This window comes from Drosophila subpulchrella, chromosome 4 (genome assembly GCF_014743375.2).
Source record: "Drosophila subpulchrella strain 33 F10 #4 breed RU33 chromosome 4, RU_Dsub_v1.1 Primary Assembly, whole genome shotgun sequence".
In the NCBI taxonomy this organism is placed as follows: Eukaryota; Metazoa; Arthropoda; class Insecta; order Diptera; family Drosophilidae; genus Drosophila; species Drosophila subpulchrella.
In genome coordinates this window covers 758,607-770,855 of record NC_050608.1, presented here as the reverse complement: position 1 = coordinate 770,855, position 12,249 = coordinate 758,607, and the positions used below count along the sequence as shown (strand labels likewise).

The following is a 12,249-nucleotide window of genomic DNA, read 5'->3' as shown; positions in this document are numbered from 1 at the left end:
TAACTTTTTTGTTGCTGGACTAAATTGGCATTGACATTAAAGCAATGTCTGCAAAAAAATGAAGGCAGATATAAAACTGATCAGACTATGAGAGACTGATGCTGTGATACCGCACACAAATGGTCCAAAGTGTCGTAGCAAAGGGAATCCATCGAAAACATTGGAAGCAGTTGCAAGCTGCGCCAGGGTGGTGTTGAGAGAGTACTAGGCTATAGTACAGTACATAGTACTCAGATTAGCTAAGAGTTTCAATAGTCGAAGAATCGTATTCTTTGTAGTGTCACCGAAGTTTTCGAAGTTCACCCGCAATGCATGTAGAAAGGTCTTATTGTCTGGGTTTGTTGACAAAACGGAAAACAAATCAATTGGAGCAATTTAAAAAAAGACTATGTCTGCTGGTCACAACGAAATTAATTTAAAATAAATGGAATAATTGGATGTTTCTAATTATGTAAATCAGTAAAAATAAAAGATAAAAATATAATTAAAGTAGTACAACATAACCAAATTCTTTTGTTTAGAACCGACTTTCTGTGCGAGGGATCTGTGCATGTAGGGAGGGAAGTCCCACTTTGTATGTTCCTTCCACATGGGCTTCTCGATTAGATTACCTCCTGCGCGTCTATTGCGCTGCCGATTTCCAATATTATGGTATTGCTTCCTGTGTCTTAAGTCCCACAATACTGGGCGACCCTCAACAGCTTGGATAAGGCGTACTGTTTTCTTTGCATTCCTGTAGGCATCTTTGGCGTGGTTTTTAGGGGTTTCTTTCAATTTTTATACCTGTCACTCGTACTAGACTCGTCGGAACGTACCTAAGAGGTAGAAGGAAGCGTTTCCGACCCCATAAAGTATATCTATTCTTTATCAGGATCACTAGCCGAGTCGATCTAGCTATGTCCGTGTGTCCGTATGAACGCTGAGCTAGAGTGTTGGGACTTGACATGCAGATTCTTGGGCTTCCTGCGCAGCGCAGATGGTTTTCCGTCTAGCGCCCACATTTTTAAATATTTTGTACAAATTGAAATGAGCGTTTGTTTTTATTATAAATACCTACCTGCCAAAAATCGGATTATTCATTAAAAGGTTATAACCAAAAAATCGAGATTGCACACCGAATGCAGCAAATAAGCTGTTTTCAGTAATACGCCACCGCTAGGGGCGCTATAGGCTTGTTGGTGCCGTGGGCCAAGAAGAACATAGATGGCGCTGTTAACTAGGTGTGTAAGTGAAGAAAGCAGAGCTTCTTTAAACATATCTCCATCCACTCGCACTCTAATAGTCGAGACCATCGACTATAGTTTTCTCTTGTTTCTTTTTTTTCACACCGCATCTGGACGAACACACCGAAAGTTTAAACTTTTTATTCTTTGCGGGCGGCTAACGGCGTTCATCGAAATTCATTTGCCTCTCACTCTTTCCTATGGTTAGCTCGCAGTTTTTGTCGATGTGAATATTAGGCAATAAGTTTTTAATACATTTTAGTTTGTTTCACAGGACAAAAACAGTTCAAGGCTGCGGTTCACATGGGAAGAGAAAGGAAACAAACTTTTTCTTGCGCTTTTTATGTTGCCAAACACATCAAAATGCAAATCTACAACTAACCAAATGTAAATGCTGTATTTAAAGTATCACTTACCTGACTAACTTATCAACGCACTTGTAAACTTAAAATCGCGGCGCTCAAATAAAATACGCTTGTTTTCCGTCGATTACCGCCGAAAGAATGAGCGAAGTCAAGCCTTTTTTCTCTCCTTTACGCGATTTTTCTTTTATTTTGCCCCTCTAACGCGTGTAAAATAACGGAAACACCAAAGTCAGACTCTGATTGAAGGCAAAGAACAAATAAAGAGGGGAATCTATGAATATCTGTTTCTCTTTCTTGCCCGAAAGTTTTCGTCAGCAGTTTTCGACGCTACTCCGACTTCTTTACTGACGTCGACAGCGGCCGAGCGTTTTGCCCTGATGACTTGATACCCTACGTGAAATTCAAAACTGAAGATTTTGTAAAAGTTTGTGGCGCCCACGTTTTTAAAGATTTTTTCAGTGTACCTTTTTTTGTTTGTTTTTAGTTATAATTATTGACGGGCCAAAAGTTTAGATTCGGAGCATTAGTTAATAATATGATGGTCAAGGCCCTCGCCTATATTATCCTCTTTTCTTAAAACCTATTAAGTGTTTCTAATCAATACATTTCTTCCACTCCCTTCGAAAATATTCTTAGTTTGCTATGTTTAATATTCATAGAAGAAAATAAAATATATAGAACAAAAAACCAAGAACTATAAAATATTACTAATTTAATTATTTTTATTGTTTTAATTTGTCAAACGCCGTAGAACTCGACAACGAAAAATATCTGCTGTTTATAAAATTAGAATTTCTTTAATAAATTCATTGAGAAACGTATTTAATGTATAGCTAGTTTATTTACAGTTATTATACATTAGTTTGTGTTATTAATAATCTTAAATATTTACTGAAAATTTTCAAATTAAAAACATATCAAATTATTTTTTTAACAGTAACAAAAGTTCATATTGCAGACGCAATTCTTCTTAAACTATTATGCTTATTTTTATCGTGGCAAACGTACAATTAACCAACAGTGCTGTGATCTAATCAAAAGTGACTTATACACAACACAAGATTATAATTAAGTTGATAATAATTTTTTAAATGAATTTAATTTCGCTACACGCTTTTACTTTTTCATCTTCTTGTATTGGAAATGCTATCACACAGCGTGAGTGAAACGTTGAATTTATTCAAGCAAAACGTAAGGCAAAACGATTAAGGGCTCATTGTTGTAGGATTTTAATTGGAGAACTTGATGCCATTCCTTAAATTGTTGAATCCTGGTTAAGTCCTTATCCGCTATACTTTTTGGAGCAGCGTCTAAGGATTGACGAATCCCAGTACGGTACTCAAAGCCGAGTAATGGAAAATTATTTGATGACTCTGGCGACTCAGCAGATTTTCGCCTGATGTTACTGATTTCATTGGTTAAGCCAACATCTAAGTTGTTATTATTACAACATCTATTGCTAACATCGGTATTCTCTTTTTTTTGTGATTCTAGCGATGCTATAGGCGGGGCTGATTTTATACTGGCAACAGAACTCTCATCAAATATTGAATTAAAGGATTGCAGCATGTTGTTGTTTCGAAAATCGTTGCGCTCGTCGACTGTATAATTTATTTCTTCACGTTCTTCTTCATCTGATCTATCGCTATCGTTCGAGGAAGTTAAAAATGAATCTTCCTCGCTTTCAAATTTGACTTTGGAAATCGCTGCACCGGCACTCGTTTCAGTCTCAAATTTTAATTTATATGTATCGAAAGATGAACTTTTTTTAACTTTTTCTTCTTCCTCTATGAAGGTGTTTTCCACTTCGCTATCGTCGTCATTACTTGAGCTGCTGCTGCTGCTATAGTTTATTATTTTTTCCTCTATACCTACAGCGTTCTCCATGCACAATTCGTGGTGGAAAAACAATTTATTGTGAAGCTTCATTTTTGAAATGTGATCTGTTTCTTTTGGACTTAAATGGAATAAATGTTTAAGTTCTAAATCAATAGTCGGAGTTCGACCTTTTACGTGTTTTCGGCCTACTTGGCGATAGCGGGACCGAGAAGCTATCCTGTATGCTTTTGATATAAACTTACTTTTCTCCTCCGAAATTTTAGTTGGACTTCGTATTTTAGTTGCATCTTCCAGAAAAGAATTGGTAATTGTTTTTTTTACATTTCCGATATCTGATGTTGTATTTGGTGAAACTGCATTCATAGAGTTTGCTGGAGAATTGATTTTGCTTGGAGTTTTCTTTATTGTCAATACAATATGATTGCTGCAAGCTCCACCATCACCTAGTGGGCGTTGAACAACGGCGTATTCTTCCTTATTACTGTTTTCGTATTCGTTTTCATTATCATTCTCTGCTTCATTGTCACTATCACTGCTGTTATTATTACTACTCAGGTTAAACAAATTTCCATTTAAAGCGGTCTTAATCCGCTTGCCTGGAATATTAAATTTCTTCCGTACAGACTTGTTGTTTTTCCTAGCATCCCCCGCATATATTCTTTTATTTCCTTGATGTATCACTGATTTTGTGCCGATTGACTCAGTCCTTTTATTTTTAAGCTTTTCATTTATGGAGTCTTGAGTTTCTTTTAAACCGGAAAAGCTAAAACTGCTGGAACTACTAGCACTATACGGACTGTCATCCTGAAACTCGTTATCACTACTTTTATCGCTTGTTTCAGGGTCAGCGAATTGCACCTCATCGTTAGCCAATTTTAATAAGTTATTACTGAAAGCATTGACGGAGCGCGTACCAAATAATGTTTCGGGTGATGGTGATATATTGATGTTGGAATTAACTTGCGTTGGCACGTGGTTTTCATTATGGCTGTTGATAGCAGAAATCGGAACATCAATATTAACCTTTAGCGGGCTGGAACTATTAAATTTATGTTCTATTTTAATTTCGGGAACTTCTAAACTTTTTGAAATTTGACCAGAAGTGTTCGACGAATTAATCCATTCCTTAACCCTTTGTCTAGCACGTCGACACGTTGGTAAACACTTTGCAACGCCAAGAAACGGTGACATAAAAGATTTAAAACGTTTCGCCTTGAAAGGTTTTATAAATTTTAAAGAACTTAGATCTTTTCTTATTATATCTGATGTAAGAAGACCATATTTAGGTACAACATCAGCTCCATTAGTCACTGTGTACGAGTCCAAGGTGTGAAGAAAATTATTCTCACATGGAAAACTAGGAGATGAGTCAACACTATCCCAATTGCCATTTATGTTTGGTATGTAGAAATTATGCAATGAATTTATGTGAAAACTCGTCACTTTGTTGGTTTGTACATAAAACCTATGCTTTGCTACGCAATCAGGATCCTCATGAACCGTAAAAACAGGAAGAACTTCGTTTTGTGTTTCACTGTTTACTTTTCCTTGATTTGTGTTGTCAAGTTGAGCATCGGCGTTAATATGTAGCAAATTTAACGAAACGTTTTGTACAGGTGAACTAAAAGATACATTTTTGGTATCAGAGTTTTTTTTTATATCTTCAAATTTAACTATTGGCTTCCGAATTTCATCCATTATTGAATACAAAGGATCGTCGTTATCGTCAAAATCTAGATCAAATATGGACTTTACTGTTTTTGGCTGCATTTCACCTACTTCACCGTTATCCAAACTTTCAAAATTAAGCATGTTTTCTTCATTCTTGTGGCGAGAAATATTCTCATCATAATTTGAACTAGTTGTTGGATCGTTGGTATCAGTGTCTGAAGTTTCTTTTTTGGGCTCCCCTAATGTACTTTGAACTTCCTCGATAACTATGCAAGTACATGGTACTATTTGAGCTTGGTACAATTCCTCAATTTCAAGTTCACTCATTGGGCTGTTTAAGCTGTGAATTAGGTGCATTAGTTGAGTGGTAACATCATTAAAATTTTTCGGCATCAAGTTTTTCGGAGTCCTTGGTAAATGTAATGTATGAAGAGAATTACTATTACTGTCCAGTGAAGTAGATTCCTTAATTTCTTGTGATTTATTACTATCGTGAGATGGTTCTGAAGTGACCGTATCACTATCCGAATTAGGAGGTTCTGTAAAAAAAAATGTTTTTTGAAAATATAAATACAGGTATCATTTATTTGCTAATTTTGTTTGGTACGTTTTTTTGCTTTTGGACCGACTGTCTCTCCATATTCTCTTTATTTTTGTGCTCACATTTTATGAACAGTTATTTTAAGAAAGTTCCTTAGCGTATACACTTTTAAAATTTTGCATTGTTCTTTAGAATAAAACAGGGGTCGACTTTTCGCAGACCAAAGCACTCACAGAAACAGATTCCAAAGTTTCGCTTTTTTTTCCCTGCAGTACCTTTCATCACGTTTTATGCAGGGAGATAATGAATTGATCACTACTGATTTTCTATGAAAAGTGGTGATGATATTAACATAGGCATGTTGTACGATTCATCAGTGCACAAAAACTGTCACAAATTCATCACCTTTATGCCCCTTTTTGATGCGTTTTTTTTTAAATGCCCGACTAGACGCGCTGCGTTGCCGTTGCAGGCTCTGCCGTCGTCGCAGTTGACTGCGTGACGATTTTGTGACAGTCTTACGACTGACCAAAGTTGTAGTAACCTATCTAAAAAAATTTCACTTGCGTATTGCTAACCCAAACATTGAAAATTGTGCAGTTTTCAAGATTTTTCACATATACACATTTTTTTTAAGTTTTTTGTTTACATTCTTACTTGAATAATTTTGTATATAATTAAAAAGAATCTAGAACAAGAAAGGAAGTTACCTTCGGCATGCCGAAGTTTGTATACCCTTGCAGTTATAATTATTAAATTTAAAAATAAAAAAAATAATATTCCCAATAGTATAAGATAATTTGTCAAAAAACACCGAAGCTACGATTTGTTTCATATTATTTACCCACCAATTTTCCGATCGTTCCTATGGCAGCTATATGATACAGTCGTCCGAGTTTGATAAAATTTAATTCGAAATTCAAAACTAATTAAAAAATGTTATTTCCAAGCTTAGGAGGTTATATGTTAAAATAAAGTCGAGTACCTCGACTATCAGATACCCGTTACTCAGCTAAAGGGACCAAAGGAAAATGGAGATATGCAAGCAGCAAATGCGCCACCTACCGGCGGTAAACAGATTTAAGCGTTGTGGGCGTTAGAGTGGGCGTGGCAAATTGTTTTTTAGATCAATCGATAGGTATTGACGAGACCAATACATTTCAGTTAAAATTTTATATCTAGCATGAAAATTGTGGGCGCCACAGATTTGGGCGGTTTGTGGGCGTTAGAGTGGGCGTGGCATATTCGCGTAACAAACTTGAGCTGCGCTCAAGCCTACGGAATCTAAATCTGGAACCCCATTTCTCTATCTTTGATATTTTCCGAGATATCAGCGTTCATTTTTACGATTTTTTGAAGTTTGTGGGCGTTAAAGTGGGCGTGGCAAACTTTTTTTTTGGGATAATCGATAGGTATTGATTAGAACAATACATTTCAGTTAAAATTTTTGTTCTAGCATCAAAACTGTAGGAGCCACAGTTTTGTGCGGTTTGTGGGCGTTAGAGTGGGCGTGACACTCTTTTGAAACAAACTTGCGCTGCGCAGGAATCTCAGGAATCTGCATGCCTAATCCAAGTATTGTAGCTATTATAGTTTCCGAGATCTCAGCGTTCATACGGATAGACGGACAGACGGACATGGCTAGATCGACTCGGCTAGTGATCCTGATCAAGAATATATATACTTTATGGGGTCGGAAACGCTTCCTTCTGCCTGTTACATACTTTCCGACGAATCTAGTATACCCTTTTACTCTACAAGTAACGGGTATAAACACTAAAGATATAATTTTTTTCCCCGATTATTCCTATTGGAGCTGTAAGATATAGTTGGCCGATCCGGCTGGTTCCGACTTAAATACTACCAGCAAAAGATATAAGACTTTTGGGAAAGTTTCAGCCCGATAGCTTTAAAACTAAGAGACTAGTTTGCGTAGAAACTGACGGACAGACGGACATGGCTAGATCGACTCTTCTAGTCATGCTGATCAACAATATATATACTTTATGACTGAAATCAATATACCCTCTGCAAGGGTATAAAAATCATAACTTTTTATTTGGCAAAGATACCACGTTGAATCAAGTGAAATAAAATGCGAGCTTTTTTAGAAAATAATAGTGGGGTTATGAATCTCTGAAACGATGTGCTTGATCTCAGATGGTACTATGCACTTTAAAATTAAAATAAAAATCGGGGGTGGCCGGGTTGATGTGGAACGTCCCATATCTAACCATATTTAAAATTTTCATCTGTTTTTGTACTCACCTTCAATTTTGCTTGTAAAAGTAGCATTTCCCGAATAGGTGTCCAAAATTTGTGGAGAATGAATTGAAGTGTCTAGAAACGTTTAGATAAATAATAAATCAGTGAGCAATGCGCCTTTACCAAAAACGAACCTGAACAGGACGACGTTGGTCTTGGGAAAACAGCACGGCTAGCTAGTTCTCGATTCGTTGACGAATTTGAAAGATTACTTGTTGATGATTGCATGGAAACACTCAACTTTCTGCTCTGAATTTCATTGAACAGTTCCTTTGTGGTTTTAACCTTTTTAACAGTTGAGCCACCAAAAAATATTTGCTGAGACAGGCTAGAAGACTCCTTGGCGATAAGTGCGTCCACACCTTTTGATCCTTTTTTTCTACCCCGCCTTTTTGGAATTTGGGACTGGGAGGCGTTTTCCGAATACTCTGATCTACTATTTGGATCATAACCCATTCCTGTTGCAGGTGTAGCCATCTGAATCGCAGTTGCATTGTTCAATCGAGCATTAATTAAATTATCAGACTTCCTTACATCCTCGACAGTAGAAGGCGAAAGACGGCTACATGATGCACTTGAGTCGTAAGCACTGTATTCATCTAGTTTCCCTGACTCGTTGCTTCGAAATACACTATTTTGTCCGGTCAAAAAGCTGGAATTACTGTGGTTTGAAACATCTAATTGGTTTACTGACTTAAATCTGCCAGTAAATGTCAACTCGCTTGAGGTCAGTCGAGTTTTATGCTGGGAATTACCCAATGTAGCATCACCAGATAAAATTGAGCTCATAGAACTGTTCGAAAGGGAAAAAATTTCTGAAAAAAGCATAACAAAATAAATGTATAAATTATGACATTTATATAAAAATAGAAAGTACGTCTTTAAGGGATTACTTCAGATTTTACAAAAAAGAACAAGAAAGGAAGTTAGCTTCGGCAAGCCGAAGATTATATACAATTGTACTTATAAGAAAAGTCAATGTCAGTTATTGTGGCTAGCATTAAAGGCATAAGGACAGAATCCATAGGGAAAAAGTCTCTCAATCATACAATTTTTCTAAACTTACTTAGATTTACAAATAATCAAAATGTTACACAATTAAAAAATAAAATATACTTTCCGATAGACATTTAGTATTATTTTGACTGTAATTTTCCGATCCTTCCTATTGATGATTCATTACATTAAGTTGCTGCTAGAGAAGATAATCATACTATTTAGCATATTTTCGGGCTAGTCTTGGATGTTTTGTTAAGCATTTAACGGCCAGCCCCAACGGGATTTTAGCGTAAAGGGCTTTTAAGGGCGCGTCGCACATCGGAAAAACAATCTCCCGCTGCGCAGGAACTCTTAAAAATGGTTAATTAAAACTTTTTTCCTCTTATAGTTTTCGGGATCACAGCGTTAGCACGGACATAGCTAGTTCGACTGGGCTAGCGATCCTGATCAAGAATATATACTTTATAGGGTCGGAAACGCTTCCTTCTACCTGTTACATACATTCTGACTTATACAACACACCCTTTTACTCTACCCTATTAACGGGTATACAAATAAATACAACTATATCATACCTGAATCTGCTGCGAGAGCAGACTGTAGCAAAACGTCGCTAGCTTTTGTCCCAAACCTTATGTTTTGTGCGACCTGCCCTCCTCTATCTTTACTTTTTTTCTCCTTTTTCAATTTTTTCGGTCGAAAGCTTGGTTTTGTTGGAATTGCAAGGGGTACAGGAACTGTCAAGTTGGATTTTCCTCCCTTGGACGAACAGTTGTTGTCGTTTTCATCGGAATCGGATACAATGTCAATAACAACTGAAGCTTCCTGTATCTTTTCGGTGCTGACGTCGGTTAGGTTAAATACGGAATTCACAGACTGCTCAATTACGATCGGCTGAGGAGAGCCCACTTGCCCACTTAGTGCGGGCTGGGGTTGGCGCCGTTCCTTTAGATTGTGAAGTGTCGCTATATTGAATTTTTCCTCGTGCTCGCGATCATGGATATTGTTGACCAGGTTTGAGAAGTTGGTGTGAAACTCGGTATGCACACCCAAAGGCGGAGGCTCGGAAGAGTCGATATTTGATTGCATGTGTGGAACAATTTGCTGCGAAGGCAACGATTGAGAGAACGGCAAATGAGTAACTGGCTCGCTTATGTGGCTGTCTACCGCAGTAGACTTTGGAAAGTCTGATGCTAGCTGGGGCTGGGAAGCAATTTGACTAAGATGAGGCACATTTTCAGCGGCTGTTTGCTGAATCCCCACCATTTCCCTCCACTTTTTCAGCAAGGACTTTGCACGTCGAGCTAAGTGTTCATTTTTAGTCCTCCTTCTGAGCTGATTTATGTACTTGGCCAGTCTGGTGGCCTCCAGCTGCTCCTTGGTAATTGTTGTGCCTTCCAGTGCACATATAACAGAGAGTACAGCATCCATATTGACGACCTATAAACAAAGATTTTAAAGACCGATTTGTTGAAAAGATAATACATTCTCTTACATCGTAGTTTTGATCAAGTGCCTGCGATAGGTGAGTGGTAAGTTGCTGGATTTGGTTTTGGTTCATTTATATCTTCCGCGTTACAAGGCCTTTGATCCAGATTTGAGGAACATAAAAAGAAAAGGAAATTAAAATAAAATGTACTTCATATAAAACGTTATTCATCGTCATTAGTTTTCGTTTTAACATTTTTTGAACAGTAGAGAGTTAAAAACCAAAACCATTGCACTTTAAAATGTAGTGCCCAAAAAAAGTAGGTATTCTGAAGACCCATTTATTCAAAATTGACAATGTAATTAATGAATGCAATGAAAATCTGTGAAACACACACACTAAAGCACGATTTATATTGGACAATCGTTTAGCTTACAAATGATAGCTACACAATTAAATTGTAAAGTCCCTGATCCCTCGGCACACTTCCTTGAGCACGAAATTGTTTATACTCGTCACAAAATAAAGTAAATTATTAATTTATCGTCAGTTCCCCGACTCCATCACAATTCGCCATTTTCACCATTGACAGCTGCACTTTGCGGGTGGGAAAAGTTCGATAAGTAGAAATATCGATACTTTTCACGTGTATTCATTATAATTTTAAGGCCTGTACAGAGTGGGACGCGTATCTAGGTAAGTAATAGCTTTTCTTCACATAGATCTATCCGCAATCCGTCAAACGGAAAGCTAACGCTTTTGGTAGGGTGCAATCAGATAAGCAAAGGAAAAACCTGAAAAATACTCACCATTTCTGAGTGAACTTCGGTTAATTTCGTGAGCCGAAGGGCAATTAATAAGAAGTTCCTTCCATTTTGCATTAAAGATCAAAGATTAAATTTCTTATTCTTTGGGCAGCGGCTAACGGCGTTCATCATCAAATCTGGTATTTTTTCTGGTATTTCCATTGCTTACCTGAATACCGCGCTGAAAATAGACCCGAAGAAAAGCGTTTGCCGCCTTATTGCCTCTTGCTCACTCCTATGGCTAGCTCGCGGTTTTCGTCGAGGAGAGTACTAGGTCATCACCAGCTATAGCCTGGGTGCTGGGCGACTTCGTGCAGTACCAGTAGAACAACCCCGTTCCCAATCCGGCTCCCATTCCCTCAAGGCCATGTTGGCAAGACAAACGTTGAACATAACAATTATTTAATTTTTTTTTTGTTACTCGTAGAGTAAAAGGGTATACTTGATTCTTCGAAAAGTATGTAACAGGTAGAAGGAATCGTTTCCGACCATATAATGTATATATTTATTTTTGATGAGGATCACTAGCCGAGTCGATCTAGCCGTGTGCGCCTGTCCATCCGTCCGTCTTTCCGTCTGTTTGCCAGTCCATATGAACGCTGGAATCTCGGAATCTATAAGATAGAAAGTCGGGATTTGGTATGTAGATTCTTGAGCTTCTTGCGCAGCGAAAGTTTGTTTCAGCAGGGTGCACGCCCACTCTAACGCCCATAACGCTAAAGCCCGCAAACCACACATTTTTTTAATATTTCGAAAATTTTTTAAAAATTTTAATCGGGTTTTGTTTTGCTTATCAATGTCCAACTACATGCCAAAAATTGTTCAATTCGGCCCATTCATTAAAAAGTTTTTAGCTTATAAATTGTGCATTCTTGGGAACAGCCATTTTTTTTACTTGTATATCTCTATCTCTCTCGCACTCCCTTAGTGCTCCAAACACTGAGTAACGGGTATATGATAGTCGATGGCGTCGACTAAAGCGTTCTTTCTTGTTTTATTTATTATTACATATTAATTTCTTTTACACCAGGAGACTTTCTTTTTTAAATTGCCCCAATGGAATTGTTTGCTGTTCGACAACAAGCCCAGTTGATGGACAGTAAGACCATGC

At 37.4% G+C, this 12,249-nt stretch overlaps 1 protein-coding gene across 3 annotated transcripts; it reads right to left on the bottom strand.

Annotated features, from left to right (window-relative positions):
- Window positions 1–2,384: 2,384 nt before the first annotated feature.
- LOC119549813 (mediator of RNA polymerase II transcription subunit 26) lies at window positions 2,385–10,928 on the bottom strand. Of its 3 annotated transcripts, XM_037858293.1 has the most exons (7): window positions 10,769–10,928; window positions 10,399–10,487; window positions 9,479–10,343; window positions 8,439–8,719; window positions 8,039–8,381; window positions 7,908–7,979; window positions 2,385–5,637 (listed from the first exon to the last, which is right to left on the bottom strand). In XM_037858293.1, the coding sequence occupies exons 2-7, from the start codon at window positions 10,462–10,464 to the stop codon at window positions 2,765–2,767; spliced, it is 4,500 nt and encodes a 1,499-aa protein (XP_037714221.1). In that variant the 5' UTR covers window positions 10,465–10,487; window positions 10,769–10,928; the 3' UTR covers window positions 2,385–2,764. The 3 variants fall into 3 exon arrangements, with proteins under 3 accessions (XP_037714221.1, XP_037714050.1, XP_037714131.1); XM_037858122.1 differs by having other exon boundaries at window positions 8,039–8,719; XM_037858203.1 differs by having other exon boundaries at window positions 8,039–8,719; window positions 10,782–10,922.
- Between the last annotated feature and the right edge of the window lie 1,321 nt (window positions 10,929–12,249).

What these genes read in the sequence shown, in the direction of transcription:
- LOC119549813 (XM_037858122.1), bottom strand. Translation starts at nt 10,464, where the DNA reads ATGAACCAAAACCAAATCCAGCAACTTACCACTCACCTATCGCAGGCA. An exon ending in TGCTCTCGCAGCAGATTCAG is followed by an intron (nt 8,720 to 9,478) that starts GTATGATATAGT and finishes TGCTTTTTTCAG; the next exon opens with AAATTTTTTCCCTTTCGAAC. An exon ending in ACCAACGTCGTCCTGTTCAG is followed by an intron (nt 7,980 to 8,038) that starts GTTCGTTTTTGG and finishes AAACGTTTCTAG; the next exon opens with ACACTTCAATTCATTCTCCA.